This window comes from Egretta garzetta, unplaced genomic scaffold, assembly GCF_000687185.1.
Source record: "Egretta garzetta isolate BGI_Z169 unplaced genomic scaffold, ASM68718v1 scaffold297, whole genome shotgun sequence".
NCBI classification, from domain to species: Eukaryota; Metazoa; Chordata; class Aves; order Pelecaniformes; family Ardeidae; genus Egretta; species Egretta garzetta.
Genome location: NW_009260410.1, coordinates 2,622,370 through 2,644,693, shown reverse-complemented (window position 1 = coordinate 2,644,693; position 22,324 = coordinate 2,622,370). Strand labels below are relative to the sequence as shown.

Here is a 22,324-nt window from a genome sequence, read left to right as displayed (position 1 = left end):
TCTTTATGTTTTGTATGGGTCCAGAGGGAAGGAAATGAGATTGGTGCTGATCTCTGAAGACAAGTTTATTTCAACATAACAGGGTTAAGTTAATTACTATTTTTCAATAGATTCCTAAGTTGCAAAGGTAACTTAAATAGTGGCAGCCTTTTTAGGGAGTCTGAACAGTTTGGGTTTTTTTTCATATGGAAGCAGTAATTCTCAGATTAACTTCTTACCCCTATAGTAATTGTGATCAAAAGGAGCACAGCACAGGTGATCACATGCTAAGTGCCCCGAGCCCTCACATAGCAGTGGCGGCAGGAAGGTGACACGCTTTGCACTTCTTTTTTCCGAACCTTGAGCAAGGTCACAGATAGGCTACAAGTGTCCCGCCACACTCTCTCAGCCAAAAACAGGATTGCAGAGAATCAGGCTGGAGACTCAGGATATATTTTTCTGCATTATAATACAACCCTATTTGCTGTAAGAGAACCGTGGGTTTTGGTCTGAGTTGGTTCTTACAAGATGGAGGAGAAAAGAAATCATTAGGTCATCCATTCTGATCGTTATTGTGCTCTTTGCTGCCCCTTCACCCCTTCACAAAATAGATGTTGACTTCTGGACTCCAGAACTATACACAGCACCCCAGCATCACCCTCACCAAAGCTGAATGGGGGGGCAGGGCTAGGGGGATCATTCCCATGGTCCTACAAGATGCTCCTCTGCTTATATATCCAAGAAATGCATTACAGCTCCTTGTCATAGGTTACAGAGCAAGTTGGCATTGAGGTGCAGGGCATATGGCCTACATGCCTTTCATTCTGAAGTCAGCAGTATCAAAATTAATTTTATTTGGCTGTGTCTAGCTTGCTACATCATCCTATACGGATCTTCAACTGCTTTTATTCATTCAACTAATTCTCATATTGTCCACAGATGAGATCAGTAGGAACCCTGGATTTCAATCCACTGATGAATATTGTTAAAATTACTACATCTTTTATTAACTCCTGCAGAGCCTCACTGATAAGATTTCGCTTTTTGTGTAACCTGTCAAACCTTTTACTATCGTTTAATATGCCAATCCAAAAATACTCTCGATCCTGGTAAAATAAAGAGAATAAATAGACACAATTTGAAGATGAGACAAAATACTGTAAAATGCAAGCTCTTAAAGTTTAGATTCTGCATTAGCCCTACAGGTGTTCTGGCATTCTGGTAGGAGTGGAGATGCAAGTACGGCTGACCATGGTGGAAAGCTATTAATGTGCTGTTCAGTGTACTCTGGAAAGCTCATTCTATATCAGTAGGATCCATCAGTCAATGATCTGTCTTCAGAAATACTTCAACAGGAAATTAAGAATCATTGTTATCTCCCCTTTGTGTTTTGGGACCTTCTGTTACTTAATGGGGAAAAAAGAAAGTAACCTACCTAATTCTGCAGCTCATGTTTCTGCTATTATTTCAATATAATCAGCTATGAAAAAGGGTTACTAAGACATTTGCCACAAGGATGATTCTTTTCAGACTCTAGAAGAAGTTGCATTACACATACCTGAAGGAAGCCTGAAGCACTTTATACTGGAACACCAGAAAGGTGAACACTGGACCATGTTTCTGGTCCTACTGAATAAAGTTTTGTTTGCTAAACTGCATTTACTGCAAACAAAAGAGCACTAGGTTTAACCGAAGCCTGACCTCCACTGTTGTTCCTCTGCATTCTTCCAACCCAGCAGAACAGCTATAATTATGGCTGCCCTTGATCCTGTGGGATTTTCCCTATCTGGAACAATCTCTCTGTTTTCCTTCTCCGCTGGGAAAACTCTTCTGTGTGAGGTTGACGAGGGTTTACTTCTGAGTACAGAAATGGCCACAGGCAGGCAGAAATTATAGCAGCCAGTTCAGACAGACCAGAGGATGTGCATGAAAGCCTTGGCAGTTCTAATCCTCTGACTTGGTTTAATGATATGTTAGGAGTTCTAATATACAAAACTGCAATATTTTGTATAAGGTTTTGAGACATACAGCATGATTCCTTGAGGGCTGAGGTTTTTCATTACTGCAAGATAAAATAGCCACTTATCTCCCCGCAGAAGGATCAGAAATCCATCCTGCAAGCCTGCTCAGCCAAAAATGATTATTTATTTATTTTTAAATTTGCTGCAGTTATAGGTCAATGTTTATTTACTATCTTCCTCCCAGAACAAAGAGGAGGCACCTCAGAGCTGCCCTTCAAAGGAAAGCGTCTGGCTGACAGTGTCTCGAGGGACTTAGGAGGTGGAGGAGCTGCTGGTCCCACTTCCTCCTCCTTACAGCTGAGTTCACACACACAGTCAAAACATGCTCTATTTACCACAAGCTTTACAGCAAAATTCAAAATGCAAACAGGATTTCTAATCACCTGCAAAGGTTTATCAGACCTAAAAATTATGAGTCATGGTTCTTCCTAAACTGAGCAATTCCGTTGACCTACCAACAATGCTTAACCCAAATGGTCATACAAGAATTTCTAGCTCACATAAAATTGGATTTTCAGCACCTGTGAAAGTTGGCAGCATTTATATCAAGTGCTGGACTCTCCACATAGTAAAATGCACCTATGAAGGAACCAGGACTCAAGTCCTGAGCATCTCTTAATCACACTGTAAACATATTCTAACCACATCAGAGCACAGTAAGATAACAGATTATTTCAACATGACTCCTACTTTCCAGCTACATTGCTTAGTTTTATTGCAACCCAAACTTTATTTTGCAGAGAGTTTCTGGAGCTGCTGTTATTCAGTCTGTTGTCACTGACTACCTTTTCCAATTCATCACTTCTGATAGGGACCTAGCAATGGAAAGGTTTTCAGCTGCTGCTTCTTTCCACAGACGGTCCATAAGGTGACTGTGGACAGAAGTTCGTTATATATTCTCACTACGCTGACATATACATCCCCCTAAAGGCTTCAAGCTTTGGATTCTCAGATTTCTTTCTCTCAATGACTTCTACAAGCATACAGTACTTTTCAATACCTCTATGTGGCTGGCGATAGAAGAAAACCACGTTTGATTCAAGAAATAGATCTGATGATCCCTTTCATACCAACAAAATAAATTAAAAAAATCTTCAGGACTAATCATAGAAATTATTAGAAAAAGCAGAGCACTTAAAAACATAAAAATAAAAAATTTTCCTCTCACTTCCCAACAGAAGCAGCACTGATTTGGTTTGGGCTTTATACAGCACTACACCCAGGAATGGCAGACCTGCCATTAGCATTGTGTCAACAGGATTAACACAAGAGAAGCTGTGCTTGAAATCCAGTATCGAATTGTAAAATGGGCTACCCATCACAAGCATACAGACATTGCCAAAGTGAATACGGGTTTGCAAGACTGGACCTTGTATATAGCAAGAATACAATCCCTTCATAGGACCAGAGACAGCTAAGTAATTTTTTTGGTGGCTAATAATGCTAGAAACTGCACCTAACACTTAACAGTAAAAGAAATGTCAGAGTAACTCTGTCAGTTCCTAATAGCTGAGGATCTAGCTTTTGACGTTTCTTGTACTGTGTTATCAGAAAAAAAATGTTGATTAGAATATTTTTTTTCTTGATGACTGATGGATTCCTGAGCTCCATGTATATTGAAAATAGGTATCTGCGGCTGTGCCTGATAGAACACATCTCATCCTACTGCCTATAAATAAGGCCCCATAAATGCACAGAACTCCTCAGAAACAGTAAGTTCAATTATCTGCAAACACGACTTTAATATTTGGAGAGTTGAGTTCAATACAATACTAATACACAGGCTGCCTCTGAACTGTTCCATGCTACAACCTGCACAATAGCATGTCACCTATGGAGTTTTCCCAGTTTCTTTCATTCCTCCTGCCACCTTGCTTTCATGTGTTTCCTTTAGGGGAAAACTTGCACTCCTCTTTTTTCTTTTCTACTTCTTCCCTCAGCAAGCTAATTAGCTTGCTCTCTATGTGATCTGTAACAAACAACTTAATAGCGGTAAATCCAGCAAGGTAAAGACATCTGTACCAGATGACAGGACTATACGCTGCCTCATGAAAGAAAAATACGACCTTTCAGAGCAAAAAGTATTTTCATTCATGGGGGGAAAAAAAACCGACTGTACCTAGCTCTGTGTTCTTGATACCACATACGCCCCATTGTCACTGACATCCCTCCAGACATCATACAGACCACTAGAAATTCCTTCTTCATTTAAAAGACAACAATTGGGGTATTTATGATTCTTTAAAAGTTATCACACGACCATATAAAAACCAATATACATGTTAATTGATCTGTAAAAACTCTGTAAAACCATAATTCCCTTCTTGAAAAGCCAGTAACTGTTATCATTTTATAACCATAGTTTTTATAGCTCAGGCCAATTACATAAAAATGTTGGAATTAGCAAAGGTTTGTAGGACTCAAACACTGACATTTGAATTTCAAAAGAACTCCTGCATGAAATTATAGCGTTGTACTTCCCTCTATGGACCATACACTCTTGTCTCTTCAATAATAAAGAGATCAGCTTACACCAAGTAATAGCTTGTTTTTAAAACATCATTAATTCCCTGAAGTCCCCCACTTTAACTACCTTTTTACTGCCTTTAATACTTTGCCCATCAAAAAATTGCTTTAGGATAGAAAGATTCTAAGAATACATAACTTGGAATACATAAACACATTAACATAATTCTAGAAGAATGCATACTTTCCAGGAGACTAATAATTGAGGAAAACAAATGTGTTCACTGTAAGAATAGGTTGCTCTAGATACACCACAGTCAAATGAAATGCCTATATGAAAGGTGGAATCACCCCACGCTCCATTGAGAAGGGATGGACAGAGACACCTCCAGAAGACAAGTCAAATCCTAGCTGGGCTCTAACAGTCTGTGGAGGTAAACAGTGCTTCCGATTAATTTTATGGAAACAGCACAGCAGTTAATGCTTCCTGGACACCACAGCTAGATGCCAGAAGTTACCTGGGCTGAATCCAAGGCTCTCCGCAAGTATAAACATATGACCTCCAACAGTCAATGAGGAAAAAGCTGACCGCATAAACTCATCTGAAAAATGTGAGAGCATGTTCTGCGAAATTTATTTAAGAAAACACTAGAACAAATGAAGTCACCCACATTCAGGCTTTACAAAGCTATAAAGGGAGATGCAATCCAGGGAAAAGGCACTGGGTTAAAACCTGATTTTTCCCAGCTTCACCCAAACACCTTGCAGGCAACTGCAGGAATTTAGAAGCACTCTGCATGTCCTGCCAGTTGAATTTGTTTTCTGTAGTGTTGACAGTTCAGTGAACACAACCTTTTCACTTGGACATTTAGCATCCTATTCTCCGCATCACTTTAACCACGTACCTTTTTGATTACTTCCTACTGGGAAGAGCACTGCATAGCAAACAACACAGGAGCAGAATGCAAGTGCCAAAGCAGCTGCCTCCGGGTACTTGCCATCTCCCTCAGCAGGTATATGATGGAATTTATTTTACAGAAGGAGTGATTAAGAAAAACACCCAAAACCAAAACAAACACAAAAAACTCACAAAAAAAACAAAAAACCCAAAAAACCTAGAAAATTACTTATGCAGATTTACAGAAAACTTTTTAGATAAACTAGGATCAATAACAGAAAATGTTTATGTCCCAGTGGTCTCTCTCCATCTACCCTGCTTCAAAGGAAACTACTTGGAGAAATGGTTGTTCAGATGACAGAGCCTACCTAACCTCTCGCTTTGCTGTCACTCCGAGACATTCTTATTTACATTATGAGCATGGCCTATTATATTCCAGTTTGGCAAAGCATTTAATTATGATCTAACCTTTAAAACAAAACACTGGGGGTATTATGAGCTTAAGGAAGTCAACAAGGCTTGCCACAAATGTAAAAAATACAAGACCCGATCCTGTTTCAGTTATTTGTGATACTCAAATATAGCTGTTAAGAGACAACAGATATAAATAGCAGAAGAATAATAGAAGTATTTCTAACTCAGTGAATGTGTTTATAAATAGGGTAGGGACAATATCCATGAGTCCCCAGACAGACCACTGAAAGGGCACCGGTTGCAGGGCACTACACAGACAAGCGTTACAGAACAATTCCACATGAGAAAGCCATGACCTTTACAGAATTTAATTTAAATGGTCAAAAAATAAAAAGACTGGATACAAGTAACAAAATACGTTGATAGACTATTCATTAACATTGATCATTTTGGTCAAAAATCACTAGAAAAACTAAACTGTGCTCATACCTCTAGCAACAACAACTCTTTGCTACAGCAGCCCTTAAAAGCTAAAAGCACATCAAGTTCAATTATTATTTTTTTTCCCCTTCAGCGCATATTAGCTGTTTTAACATAAAAGGGAGCTGGCAGTCCACTCGGCTAGCCACAAAATATGGCAGTTTCAGCCTCAATATACTAGTTTTGCAAAAGTTATAATTTCATGGAAACAGGACCGAATACAGAGAACTCCACACAAAACTTCACTTGTAGCATGATACCAGCATAACGCAAACACATACATTACCACCTTTTCTGAATGTATCTCATAGCCTGCCCATGCCACAAACCTGAGATTTTAAGTACAAAACAGACAGCATCTGTGCAGTCACTCCATCCGAGTATCACAGTGTGGCACCAGAAGTAATTTAACCACAAACATCCCAAGGGTGATTTGGAAATGATTGATGTGACAAGACTGGCAGTCTCTGGATGAATCCCAACAGCTGCCACTATGGATTAATGTTCAAGACATAAAGCCACAGCACCGGTAAAGAAAATATATGCAAATCAATATATTTTTATTCTACTGACAGTAATGACTATGACATCGACTGTTATAAATAACAACAAAGACATTACACTACAGGTAAAGTAGGTGAAGGTGTTTCTTGTGGGTACTGTAATTAATACTCATGGGACTGAGGCTGTAACTTATAAATACAGGTCCAATCCAGTCTCCAAGGGGGCTCTTGGCCTATGCCTTACTAATAAACCAGGCAGGAGCATGGTAAGGACTCAAGGACGAGCGCAGGGCCAGCCATACTGCAATACTGCTGAACAGTGACCATGCATCCCTGACACTGGGGGAGGGTTGGCTGCATGGGCACAAGCCTCGCTGTGTCACTTGCTCCCAGCAGCAGAAAATAGCCCCTGGCCTGTTTTACCTGCTAGAACCTGCACAGCTTTTAACTTCTGGGGACTTTGCACGTGGAAGTCCACAAGCAGCAGTTACCTGTTGCACGACAGTGACTGTACTATCCTGAATCTCCCTCCCATGGCACCTCCAACATGACCTGTCCTTCCCACATTGCAGAAAACTGACTTAGAAGCCGCAGTTTATAAATGAGCAGCAGCTTTTATCAACCGGTCTTCATAAAACTCAAGTTTCTTTGCACATGCTTTTTCTATCACCAACCTTTCCATGGATCATTTCACTCCGTCTTTCTGCTAGCTCTGCTCTCCATAAGGAGTATCATCATCTCTGTTCCACCACAGTGCCCCAAATAGAGCCACTGCCACCCTGAGCTCACAGACTGCTACACCCATAGAAACACTCCACCATCTAAAAAATCAGTCCTGGTGCCATTGTAACCTTCTTGAATCTCTAAAATGAGAGCGTTCCCTTTCATGCTTACATGGTACTTTTGCTCTTTTCCCAGGGAAAAGAAAGAGGAGCAGCTGTACTGGTTGGCTCTGCAGTCCAGAGCTGCTCACTTTGTCTCGAGGTGACAGCAGCTATTTGTGATGGTGAACTTCATACTTTGCAAGCATTTTCTTTCTCCCTTGCTTGCTCTTCCCCACCTCCCCTTCCTCAGCCACTCCCCTCAGAGGCTGTTTAACTTTCTGGAATATATTAAGTTCATTCCTCATTATTTCACTGTTGATTCCTTTGATTCTCCCTTCCTGGGGTAGAGCTTACAGAATTTTTTGTGTTGATTTTTGTCTAAAGTAAGTGCGAGTTTTCTTTGATCATCCTTGTTTTGCTAATTTTGGATGCTTTGGGGGGAATTAATGTCTGTTTTTAGAAGACTGTGAGACTCTCCCTGCCCTTCTTTCTGCAAGTTGCTTGATCTGAACAGAGCAGATGGTAAACTATGCCTTGACTTGCTTGGGAAATAGGAGATGCTGAATCCATAGGGAGGGATTTTAAGAGGAGTAAGTGGAATGACTGGAAATATTGAGTTACAAGACTGGATATACACAGTAATGAGAAATTCAGAAAAATGTTTATCCAAGGCCTAACTTTACACATAAGCATAAATTCCACAGACCTCAGGGAAACTATTAATAAAATTTACAATTATGCTCATGGAAAAACAGCTTCCCAAATTAAGGTGTAAGATGCTTGTCTTAAAAGATTCAAATCTGAGGATTGCAGGAGGAATATGATGCCCAATCCAGCTGACTCCCACCAATTAACATTAACGCAATTAAAATGGAAATACTCCTTCTGCATGCGATTCATTTGCATATGACTTGTTAACGATGTTATCATCCTCTGCACTTCACCCTACAGAGATGTTACATTACTGGTGAAAAGATATGTAATGACTCTAAGCTCTGACACCGTTAGGGGAAAAAACAACCAAAGCCTTTGGGATAACATGGATGCTGACTGATTTTAACTCATCATTCAACATTAGTAACTTCTGTTCCTTTTCTTGCCAAAAAGACAGAAAACTTCAAGCCAGTTTTGACTGTAAATCCTGAAGAATTATTGTTGTTATTTAGCGTAACTCTGTTAACAAGCACCATCAGTCTTCATTGCCAGAGCTGGTTCAAGGCTTCTCAGGCTTGCAACAAACATCCCCCTCCTCTCCTTATGTATAGGTAGACCAGGGAACCTGCCATCATATAGGTGTAGCAGCATACAGGCAGTCGCAATTAAGCACCGTGCATCCTCCAAACATGAAACAACTCCAAGCCAGAAAACCCTGTAGTGACATAAACCCAGCTCTAACTCAGTTATATACCTAGCTTGCCATCAATCTGCTGGAGCTTCTATATGTCAGGGCATGAGCAATAGCTATGGAGGACTGGGTCAACAGCAATGTCATCAAGTTCAAGAGGAAGACTTGGAAGTTTTTGCACTGGGGGTGGAACAATCCCATCCATCAGTATGGCCTCTGAACAGACTGGTAAAGCTGTAGCCCTGCTAAAAAGGAACTGGGCACCAGGTTAAAAACAAGCCAGCACATGCTCTCATTGGAAATATGACAGACCACCTCACAAGGCTACATTAGAAGGTGTGTGGCCAGCAAATAGATGGAAGTTACTGTCCCCTTCTACTTGGTAGTGGTGGGGACACACCTGGAATACTGTGCCTAGTTTGGGGTCCCTAGGTTCAAGAGCATGGATAAAATGGAGAGGAGACAGCAGAGGGCTACAAAGATGGTTGGGATGGAGAAAACGTGACCTATGAGAAGAGGCTGAAGGAGCTGGCCTTGTTTAGTGGGGTGAAGAGGAGGTTAAGGCAAGACAAATGTTATAAACACAACTCTTTCCAGCTCTGCCAGAAGATTTTAAAAGGGGTAATGGCCCCAAATTTAAGCTTTGGCCATTCAGATTGGATGCCAGAGAAATCTTTTTAGCTGGAGCAATACTGCAGCAGTGGAAAATGTTACCTACAGCACCTGTGAAATCTCTGTCCTTGAAGATTTTCAAAACCGTGCTTTACAACTACTGCTTTGCCCCCTTCTTTTTTGAAGCTAAAAGAAAAAGCCTTGCTGAGCAAACATGGTCAGATATCTGTGGAGCCTTCTAGTTTAAAAAGTGGAATCAGAAATTCAGTTAAGTGTTTCAGTGCAATTTTTGGCCTCTCACTAGATCACAAGTGTCACCAGTGACATATTTATCTACCATACTATGTGCTATAGCAACATATGCTCATAAACATTCCTTTTTACAGTTCTCAGATGCTGCATAATTGTTTGTCTCTTCTTCATTGTATGGCAGCAGAACTGTTCATTAGTAAAGCTAACCATAACCAAAGAACATATATCCTGCACTCTTTGTATCAGTTGGCTGCAAAGCGCGGTTAGTTGTAAAGTGCAAAGTCAGTTGCAGCTGATTTTGAGTCAAAACTACCAGTTCCTGAAATATTAGCCTAGGTTACTCACATGAACTAAAAACGTTGCTCAAGAGCCTCATCTCCATACATTGATGGAGCAACACATAACCAGTTAAAAGCTACAGACAAACATCCTTGAAGTTAAACTGCCCATATTGGCAACAATACTGATAGAATATACATGCAAGAAAGATGAGGCAATGAGCTCTTCTAACACACACTTTAATCTGTTTTAATACACCACTTTCTTTGGCACCAGGAAAGTTAATTATCTTGATCTTTATTATTTTCTTGATCTTCATCTTCAGTTCATTCATTTTTTACTATAATGGACTCCTGAAATTGAATTTAATTTTATCCTATTAAAGCTCTTTTTTTTGTTGTTGTTAAAGAAATGTGCCGCGTAATGCATAGGGTAACTTGGCAAGATTCAATGAGTTCTAGAAATAAGAAGCTTTAATGATTATTTATGGTACAGAGTATACAACACCTCTTGAAATATATGTATTGCTGTTATATCAGTTAATTAGAAGAAAAATTTCTGCCAAGACCTACAGTTAGCAGCACTGCAGTGTACAGTGAAGTAATGGAGTGGGAGTATTTTTATTTTTTTTTAATTTATGAAGGAAGATTCATTGCTGTGAGGCTAAACAGGTGGTAGAGCAGCTCACAGCTCTTTTGGGACTGATTGCCACTTTGATGCTTGCTATATCAGAGTCTCCAGAAAGCTCAGACACAACATTCTAGGATTAGAGCACCAATTTCTTTAGGAGATCATATACCTGAAACGGTAAGATAGCTCCTTTTCATCAAAAAGCAAAAAACAAAGCGGGGGGCGGGGCGGGGGGAAGAGCACACAGCAGAGTGGCTTAGGTTCCTATAAATCCTGGTCACCTAAGCTAGGGGCATAGCTCTCTGATTTGAAGGTTGGCTAACCAAGTCTCATAACTGAAAGCTTTTTCTTCCAGTCACATAGAGATTCTCAATATTTCAAAACTGCCTAGTGGATTTCCCAGCACAACAAAACTTCAGCTGAGAAATCCTGATGGAACTGGACAGAAGGCTGGCACTTCCTAGAGACAAATCTAACCTTCATACTAACAAACACCAGCAAGCACTACTAGGTTATTACCTTTTCCTTCGTGTGCATTCACCACTAATCTTTGTCCAGCTGAAATTTTAAACTTCTTGGGAAGGGACTTCATGTTTCAATGCTTACATACTATATGACATTGCACAAGGTAATTTCTTCCTCCTTTAAACTGAAGCATGCTGTTTAACAACATCCCTAGAATACAAATGTACATCTAAGTTCAACTCCATTTTTATAATGTCCAGCAAACACACTGGAAAATGCTGCCCCTTAGAGCAATATGATAAATTCCTTTGGTTTACCAGAGGGATTGACAAAATGGATACCAAATGCCATCCTGTTGATTTGCCTTGACACAAAGGCATGCTTGCTTTAGGATATGCATTGGATAAATAGGTACTCACATTCCATAAAATAGGGGCCAGGTTCAATTCGCCATACAATTTGTCCTTTTTGTGTGCCAGTCACTCCCCGATTCTTGGAATCCCAGAAATTGGCTGGAGAGTTCTCATCTGAAAGAGGAAAGAAAAAAAAAAATTGTCAAGTAGTATTTATAACAGTAATTTTCCTGGTTTTTCTCTGTTTCAAGAGGCCCAGATACAAAAATTTGCTTGTGTTTAAAAAAAAAAATAATTTAAAAAAATCAAACTAACTGGCAAAAGATAAATGGCTTCTCTTTTACAGTTGATAGTTAGCTCAATTTATGCAGAGTGAGTAGACATATATACAGTCAAAGTAAATATAAGGTTTCCTGTAAGAAGTGACCTGCCAAGGCAAAGTATTAAATTCCAAAACTTCCCTAACTCAACAGATGCACAGTTGGGAGCACATAGCTGATTGCAACTTCATCACAGAGTTACCACAATGTTTTATACAGCGGTCCTGCTCTGTGATGTGAAAATCTAGCATTCATTTCCTAGGTAGGAAGTATGGAATTGCAACTAGAGGGATCAAGACTTACTTCAGTTTTTAACATAGCCTATGTTTTAGAAACTAGAGAGAATATTTTTATACGTACACCAAAAAAAATCTGACACTTTCAATTTCTGACACATACAGTATTATTCCCTATCAGTGAAGTTGAGTTAGAGGCTCAAAGAGCAGAACTGTCACTTAACTAAGCCAGAGATATGAACGAGCGATTCAGCAAAATACATTCAAAAGAGGAGAATTGAGAAGTAAACAGTAAGTACCTGCAGATCAGGTTAACAATACCAGTATCATGCCCTCCCAAACTAAGGGTTTTATCCTAACAGTAATGAACACAGGTCTTGGGGGTTGTTTTTTTATTTACCAGCACATATTCCCGGCACCCAGAACACTGTATGAATGAAAGAAAACCAGAGTGAGAAGCTGTTTGAAAGGGCACAAAGGTTAGTTACGATGACCCAGAGGAAGCTTACGTAAATCCAACTTCTTTTGTACAGGAAGTTCTTTGGAAGTATGCATCACAGGATTTTACAAGTGCATTCAGACAGTTGTTTCTTTATTAGACAATTATACCCGTGACCTCAAATACAATATCCTAATTCTTTCCAGTGGTACCTGATATCCCTTAGTCTTAATTTTTTTTTTTTAAATATCCTGTTTTATTACATACATGTGAGTGTATTCTGCAATCTTAAAAAGACTTCACACCAAGAACTCAGTCTACTGTGGCTTGAAGCTCCAATCCATTCAAGCATGTTTTCTTTGTACTTTGGTAGGAACTCCTGCATAAGTAAGATTACAGAATTCTCACCTACATTTTAGAAATGCACATGCTGTTTCTGAAAGGATAATAAACAATGCAGCTTTGTTGCTTTTATCTTAAAAATATAAACTTAGACTACAGCTTCTCTTTCTCCTTTTCATTCTGACTGCTTATCTTGGTGTATGCACGATAGCTCTACTGAATCACGATTAGTGCAGCCTGTACACTCACTCACATCCCACCAAACTGACATGCAAAGCGTTACCAGACACACACTGGACTTCTGTGATTGCTCAAGTTACGCACCCTGTCCACAACCTTGAAGAGCTCTGGAGAGTCACGAGGTGGCCATGGCAAGCTACTGACATTCTCATGCCTCCAGGCATGGGCAACTGAGAATTTTTAGAAAGCTGTGGTCTGAACACCTCAACATTACGACGAGTCCAGAATAGTTTTGTAATTATCTGTGACAAGAAGAAGGTAGAGGAGGGTTCTCCAATGCCTGTGATCCTCAAGCATATAACACCCTCAGGCTTAATTTTTCGTGTGGAATCAACACGGTAAGTAAACAAGCTGCATACTCCATAATGTTAGGCACCCAGGCAATAAAAACTTAAAATATGCATAATTATTCTTCATTACAGCAAAAAGCTTTCAGGGTAAACAAAGCTGTATCTCACCCATGTATTTCTTTTTTTTCAAAGCTATATAAAGAACTCTGAAAGTATAGCCTGTAAATCATCCCATGGGCCTCTGAAAAAGATCTCTGTATATGGCTTGCAATGACATTCTAACCGAAACTATACACTGTTGACTTATTTATTTACTTTTTTTTTTTTTTTAATGTGCTTTCCTAACCCAAGGCCCCACTATTATCTTCCACAGGCAAACTCTGGGAAGCCATGAGATACAGCTTAGCTCCAGCAGATCTACACTAGTGCCTACTTCGGTCCACCATACAAACTTGGTTATCCAAACCATCACTACCAAAAGCAAGCAGATTCTTTAAAAATTCCACAGTTATCTGAAACAGATAGTTTTAAATTATTAAGAGTTCTCATTATGTCTAGGTAAATAAAGATGTATTATATGATAAAAAAAACACCTCCCCTAAAATGTTCTAGTCCTTCTGAATTTCTGAATTTAATCAACTGGAGAAGAGTCTGTTCATAATTCTAAGCAGAAGGACAGATATTTAGTATATTATAACCATAACCATGAATTTTTTTATTCTTTTCTTGTTCAACACATCAAGGAACTCTGGAGCAATGAAATACGCCTTTAACAGTGAGATTTCCAAGTTAAGGCACAAGCAACTGTTCTTTGTTTTTTAAAATCAGTAACTAAGTAAAGTCAATGCTAATTTTTAACAGGACATTAGCGAGCTTCAGACAAGGTCCCACATGAACTGAGTCTTGAATTCTGAGCTACAAGAAAGCAGAACATTTTCTTATACCTTAGTTAATAAAATCCAACATTTAAGAAAGTGCTTGGATTTTTAGCTCTTTCATGAAGGAACAGTCTCTTTAGCAGACTAAACCATTGATATTCTGCCCACAGGCATGCTGCCATTGCAACAGAAGGTGATGGAGACAGGGATGAAAAATGCTCACAGACCACTGCTTGTCAGAATTCGACTCAAGTTACAGAATTTATTTTGGACAGCTTTGGATTTTTTTCTGAAACAGCTGATTTTTTTCCTACTTTTATGATGTTGTTCACATAGGGGAAAAAATAACATTACTAATGCACATGGAAAAGTAACTTCAAACCTCAGTTCATGGATTTTAAAAAAGGAAACTGAACAGCAAAAAAAATATCAAATAATATGAAATCATTAAACTATACAACATTGCCAAAGTTTACTTATCAACACTGCAATAAAAAAAACATTAAACAGTGATAAACTCAGTAATATTCAGCTGTACAAAAAAAAAAGTGTTTGAGACCACAAAAAGCAGTGTCAGACTTATCACTACCTCATCTCTCTTCTTCCCCAAAACATCTAGATGTATGTACGTGTGTATATACACACATGCTATATATATACATATATATATTCCATAGGGGCCTTCAATTCTAAGTAGTTCCAGTTCCCCTTTAGCCGATAATTGTTGCTGCCTGTGAAACTGGCGGCTGTTCCAGAATCTGGGCCAAAGAGTAGATATAAATATCCCTTCCCAGAACATAAAATATGCAACAAAATACTGTCTTACTGCATTGGTATCTTGTCCAGTGAGTCCACACTTCCAAAAGAAATAAAACAATGCAAGATGCACAGTTTCTTTATATCTTCAATAATTCTTAGCCAATAAATATTACAGAAGGTAACTTATTTCTCAGAGCTGCAACCCCTGCACAAATCGATGTATGTGAGAGCTGCTCCACAATGAAAAGTGGGTAGTAATAAGTATAGCCCTGTGTGGAACTTCACACTGACTACTGCTCCTTGAAATCACTGTAAAGCAAACGTGTTCTGAGTAATAATGTTTTCTTTATTTAACTGTTAAGCAATCGGCCAAATCTGGTATTAAGAACTGAACTTTTTTTTTTTTCCACTGTCAGGCTTCACGACCTTTAAGGTAAGTTAGACACAAAGAGCATCTGTAATCCCCACAGCTTGGGCTCTCCATGTCAGCACTGTCATTCTCCACCTGTGTCCACAGCTCTGCCCTGATGTGACGGTGCATGGGGTGCAGCTCCCTCTGGCATGTGTCAATTTGGTATGGCTATCTAATGTGAGAAGCAATACAGACGTACTGGATAAATGGATGAACGGTGCAATGAAAGAAGAAAGTTATCATTTTTACAGAATTAGTTTTCACAATAAAATTATGCCTATAAAAGAGTAAGAGCCATATGAAGCTCCACTATTCCCGTGCCTTTTCTGTACTGGGAGCCCAGAACTGAACACAGCACTCAGATGCATCTCACCAGCACTGAGCAGAGGGGAAGGACCACCTCCCTCAACCTGTTGGCTAAGGCTCTTCCTAATGCAGTCCAGGATGCCAGTGGGTGGCCAGGGCACACTGCTGGCTCTTGTTTGACTTGCTGTCCACTAGGACCTCCAGGTCTTTTTCTGCAAAGCTGCCTTCCAGACAGCCAGCCCCCCCCCAGCCTGTCCTGGTGTTAGGGGTTATTCCTTCCCAGGGGCAGGACTTGCCATTTCCCTTTGAACTTTGTGACATTCCCATTTCCCCATTTCTTCAGCCTGTTGATGCTCCTCTGAATGGCAGCACAACCGTCTGGTTTACCAACTGCTACTCCCAGTTATGCACAAGGATTTTATGGGAGACAGTGCTGAAAGCCCTGCTAAGCCAGTGTCTGACATCGCGGGTCAGGAGACTTCTGCAGCGTTCATGTTTTGTTCTTTGTGTCTGATCGCTTTCACTATTTCTGTCTTAAGAAAAAGGATAAACTACCTGAAATCCATCACCTTACAAAGTCATCTTGCATAGCTTAAATCAACAAATAAATTAATAAGAAAGATACAGTCTTCTATAAGACAGCTAAAAAGCAAGAACTGCTACCGATTAATATCTGAAACAAGCCTGGGAGTCCCCATACACAGACTGGTCAAATGCAAACCAATGCTCATCTTCTGGTCCCAGTTTCTGTGATCAGTAGTGTTAGGTTATGTGATAAAGGCTTGTCTCCATGAGCACAAAGGACTTTTATTCTTCAAATACAAAAGCATTATAGGAGTCACAAAATCCTATCATGGAAACACCGCAGACTGCTTACTGAACAGGAAAAAATGTTAAAAGTTCCCTATAGAATCACAGAATGTTTTCTGTTGGAAGGGACCTTAAAGATCATCTAGTTTCAACCCCCCTGCCACGGGCTGGGACATCTTCCACTAGACCAGGTCACTCAAAGTCCGATCCAACCTGGCAATCTAAGCAATTACTAACCTGTAGCAATCTAAAAGCTTCAAACTTTTGCATACTGATCTCTTTTCTATAACACATTTATAAAGATGCTTATATGCAGAGCTCAGAGAGGTGGTGCTTAACAGATTCCGAATGCCACTAGATGGTTTTAATCACACACAGTTTGATAATTTTCATCTTTCACTACCATATATGGGTATTCTAACTCACAGCTCTTGAAAAATCCATGCAGATTAGCTCTGAAAAGATGAATCGTGTTGGTAACACCATTGTATCCCTGCATAATTCTGTTATCCTCATTTGGTATTTACATCTCTATCTCTGTTTTTTCATCCCTTTCTGGAAGATGTTTTACACAAAATCTTTTGAAGTGCTTGTATTGTTTATTCTTAAAGTTTTAAATTAAGTTCAGATTGTCAAAATGCTGAATTCTTTAGCATTTTAGGTAATTTTAATAAATTCTTGGGCGCTGAAGAGGATGTGTGTGATGCATCCAATGATTAAGAGGGGTGTTTGTACTCAGCCTGGGGAAGCTTACGAAGCATCGATCAAAACAGTATTTCTCTTGTCAGGTGTTCTCTTACAGTATGTATCAAAGGAGCTGGAAGGCTGGTAGATAGCAAGGCTACATACAGTTTTGTCTCAAGATGAGATTTATCAATCTGCCATCAGTTTCTCTCATAAGCACACTATTAAGAATGATCATCCTCGATCTATTTTACTCTGTCATTTCACTCAGTCTTTAAAAGTAACAGGTTTGTAGTTAATCTGCATCAGAGGATATTTCTGAACTTAATTTTGAGCCAACCATCAGCAGATCTCTAGGATGACATTTCCAATGTAAAACAGAAATCCAATATACATGTATTTTCCTGCATGATTTCCAAAACCTCAGTCCCGGTGCCAGTAAGTGCACTCCACTTTTTGGTATGAGCACAGGCTTCCAAGCAGTAAAACAGACTGTCATCAAAATGTAAGATTAGGAAGAACATTCCAAAGAGTACTTACCATGGATTTTGAGCAACTGCCTGGGAAAGTTCGTAACATTAAATTTTGTGCAATATTTTCACTTTGGTAACCTCTAATAATTTTAATTCTAGAAATACTAAAAGAAAAAAAAAATCCATGGGTAATCAGTAGAGAAGCGGCACAAAGTTTACAGAACTAACAAACTAAATAAATTTCTTCTTTATATCCAAAATATGCTTAAAAGCAATTGTAAACTGCATCAGGACGCATTTAAAGGAGAAGACAAATTTTATCACCTGAGGCCTCACTCCTTTTCTGGAAAGCCAGTAAGTAAATTAACAATTTCAAGGCAGAGTTTCCATTGCAACCCATTTAAAATACACTACGTATCAGTTACTACCATACAAGCAAATATTAACCCACTACATAGAGCTTATGTTCTGCGATTTTCAGAATTCCCCATCTCAGCCTCTGAAGAGTTCACAGGCTTTCTGGTGGAACCAAAATATTTCTCACGGAAGAGAGCACTAGAGTATCCAGTACACTGCTGAAATTAAAGATCATCACTTAGTTGCACCTTCTAGCCTTACCTGGCCATTCCAAAGCATGCCTGTGGATCCTAAACTGCATTCCTCCATCTGAGCCCAATTAAGAAACCAAAGAATAAAAAAAAAAAAAAAACCAAACCCAAAACGTTTTACAGGAGGGATCCCGAAAATAGCACCTCTGCTCCCAATCACAAACGCTATTTTCCACAAAAGTTGCCTTCTGGACCCAGCCTGTGCAGCTCAAGTTTGGAGGCTTTAGCTCTGTATTAGCACCGTTGCATAATCTCAGCTCCACGAGGCGCGTCTGTCCTCTCCCTTCCTCTTGTCATTTGAAGGAAAGGGTTTTAGAAGGATGTTCTCAAACTCCCCAGCAGTTTCTAGCAGTTACACACAATCGTCTGCCTCTTCTCCTTTAATCAAGGGTTTATCTAGGTTCAAACAGCCTGTGTTAAAACATATAAAGCATTACGTCCTTCAAGCTCAGCTATTTACGGCCACTCCCCTCTGAAGGGTACAGGATGCCGAAGCCCCATCCTCCCTCCACTTCCTTCCTCGCCTTGTCCAAGGGAGGATTCCGAGGCACGGCCACAGCCCCGCAGCGTGGGGCGGGCTGATGTAAACAGGAGGATCGCTAAATCCTAGAAATGACGACAAGGCAGCCACAGCAATGAACACAGCAGGATCTCGCTGGAAGTGCTGGTTTTGTTTACTCAGTTTTTCACTCTGCCGCATGACTTCACCACAAATCCAGTTATTTTAGAGAAGACAAGACTGCTCCATGACGTTTGGCTGGGATGAAGCTGCCTTTAAACCCAAGATAACTCCGCACTGGGCACTCCTGAGCAGGAGGATAAGCAGGTGGCAGAGAGCTGCTATTACCACTTCTCCTCTTTCAGGCTGGTAAATGCCACCTCAGCACAGGGGCTCAGACAAGGCTCTGTCTTGCCAGATGCTCTGACTGCTCCCAAACCTCCTGGTGGATGCCGGCAGCTGACCTACAACTCCTTCAACTTACGGCAGGGACCCAAACCATGCCAAAGTGGCCCCAGTACCACAAGAATAAAAAGGGTACTTAAAGGTATCTTTGCAACCTGGTCCGTGGTCTGCAGATTGAGTCCTTTGCAGCACACTTTTCATGAAACTGTATGCCTGTGGAGCACTAGGTTCAAGCTCTCAAAGCAAATCTTGGTTTTCCTAGTAATAATCAGATAACAAAAAACGGGGGGTGGGGAGAGGGGAAGGGGAACCCAACCTCTTACAAGACCATTTATTCATACTTGGCTGGAAGACCTTCCAAAAAATGCTTCTACTCAAATTATGATGGACTTTTTGGTAACAAAGAACTGAAAGCTACTGTCTTACCTTATGTTTGCATGAGCACCTCTAGGAATTGTACTTTCAAAGGACAGGAGGGGAAAGAACACCAGAACTGGACTGCTGTAAGAGAATTTTAAACCACTGCTGTGCACTAAAATGGCTGGAAACTGTTCTCCCTTGAACGCCAACAGAGCAACCCCCCAAAAAGCCAAGAAGAGCAACATTCATGGACAGCCTTAAAAGCTACCTAAGCAGCTACTAGATCCTACTATGTGCTACCACAGATCTGTTTACTCTTCATACCACTTTTGCATACCATCTAAGCACAAACACCGGCCTTTTGGTGACACTGTCCTGCTATATTAGCAGTGAAGGATCATCATCATCTATATTCAGATATTTACTATCATAAGCCAGGGTCAAAAAAGCAGGGAGGTATTTGTTCCTCACTGCACAGCAGCAATTTGTTCCCTTGCACAACAAAAATTAAGGTTCACATACCTCCACTTACCGCCCCCGGGCTGTGGGCAAGAAGAGGAAAGACTGCACTCACATTCCCTCGGGTGCCCTCCGCGACCCCCTACATATCACATATATTATGTTGCTGACATTTATTGCACTCTATTACTTTAACACAGCAAGTGCAATTTTTCATTTTTCTACCTGTGACTGGCAGGATGATCAGGAATAAGCTGTGTTTCCCTAACACTTCACTCCTACTTCAGCTGCAGGAGCAGAGCAAAGGTAGAAGCCATACCATACACCCCATCCAAACACTGAACAACAAAACCTTTTTGCTATTGAAGCTTAAATTAATACACTGGCAAGATCTTTGCTCTCATTTGCATACACAGCCTTTATTCTGACACTGGCCATAAGATGTACTATTTCCTTCTTTTTCAAGAATTATACCACTACCTTTTGTTTTCTTCTATATGCACGCGAAAACTTCAACATGGGGATCAGAGCATCTCCGCGTGCCCTGCCCTCACACAATGTGACACTTAAGGCACAGCAGTAGCTCAAAGGATCAGTTCACTAGAATGCAAGACAAAGATATTGCAAAAAAATACAAGTAATTTTTTTCAGACATATGACACCGTACAATTGCAGGAATAAAGTGGAATTCCACTTCTCTGTATTCAAAGTAAAGACATCATTGAAATTCAAAGCATTCAAAGACAAAAATAAATCCTTTCACCCATCTCACTGGCAAAAATTCGAAAGTGCAACCACAGGAAGGAAATGACCTCAAGCTTAACCTCTTTCCTGAAAATCTTATTAATCGTCCTGCATAAAACGATGTGCATTTTGTTCCCATCTACACTTCAGGTTTCACACATGTGCCAGCCCCACAGCACAAGTGCTCCATGCAGCGTGGGTCACTGACCAGCTGGCCAGGCTCACCTGGAAGCCAGATCCTACACAATACACATACACAACACTTGGGTGTCTCTGCAATGCACCACAAAAGATTGGATACTACGAGAAAGGCATAATGTTAGACAAAAAATTGAGCTAGAGAACAACATTGAACAAACCCTGACAGATAGTACAGCACGCCCTTAGCCATATAGACCATTAGATACTTGATCTTATTGTGGAAAAGTCCCTCCATCTTTGCAAAATGCTAATAAATCACCTACCATTTAGCTCACTGAGGTCCAGCTGGCTTTATGTAGGGGTAAATATAAGGTGGGGGATGCTTCCACCTCCTCCTGAAGGCAGCACCACACGGCTGAGGCAAGAGCTGCACCACCTCCCATGTCAACTCACTATCGTCTCAGCTGCTGATGGTCTGGGAGAAAGTGAAGTCTGAAGGAGGTGGAGACAGCCTGTTCCTCAAGGGGAAAAGCTGAAAGCAGGGGCCACCAGGCAGGCAACAGTTTGGAAATTCAGATTTAGGCCACCAATGGCTACTCAAGTTGGACTACCCTTCTAATCTAACATACTAGACCAACTTAGTGGGCTATCATATTATAAAGATTCAAGAATAGGATGGTAGCAAAGATGTAAGCAATATACTGAGGAGAAAAGAAGAACCTGTCTCTCTCCTGTAGCATCACCCTTGACACTTTCAGAAATCTTTTTTTTTTTTTAAGCACTTCACTGTGTCTCACACCTTGTTAAAACTCCAATAAGAACCCATCTTCAAAACTATAACTCCTCAATACGATCCTCTGAGAGAGTTCCCCACCATATCCCCAAACACATCCTAACACTCCCATAACCTTGTAGCCTAAAGGTGGTTATCTCCTGCTTTTAACAGTATCAAGTCCAAGAAAAACAAAAAAAAATTCTGTGCGTACAAGTATCCTAAAGGCCTGTTATTCTGGGACAGGACTGCTTAGCAAATCTAGAAACACAAGCCATTTTTCCTAATTAACTGTAAAAGGTCATTTTGGGGTCAATACTCTCAGAGCTAAATTAAAAAAAAAAAAAAAAAAAGCAGCTGCATCTAAGCTTTTCCATGTCATATTTAATCTGCCAGTAAGTTTACTGTGGATTTTTTTTCATCATTTTCCTTCTGGACTGCAACCTTATATGGTGTCAGATAAGCACTTGTTTGCTGGCAGTGCATGAGCTGCTGAGCTCGCTTGAGCCGCGCGCAGAAGAGGATTACAGCTTCCCAAGAATAAAGGGCACACACTGTTATCTGCGACCACGTTCCCATCACAAGTCTTCGCCAGAAAAACTAGAAAATATAACAAAGTATTCCTG

General features: G+C 40.2%; 1 protein-coding gene across 1 annotated transcript in view; it reads right to left on the bottom strand.

Annotated features, from left to right (window-relative positions):
* HECW2 (HECT, C2 and WW domain containing E3 ubiquitin protein ligase 2) overlaps positions 1 to 22,324 on the bottom strand; it is a 111,373-nt gene that overhangs the window by 67,893 nt on the left and 21,156 nt on the right. Inside the window, exon 2 of the mRNA XM_009643585.1 lies at positions 11,588 to 11,695. Within this exon, the coding sequence (XP_009641880.1) occupies positions 11,588 to 11,695 (108 nt within the window). The remainder of the gene's footprint in view (positions 1 to 11,587; positions 11,696 to 22,324) is intronic.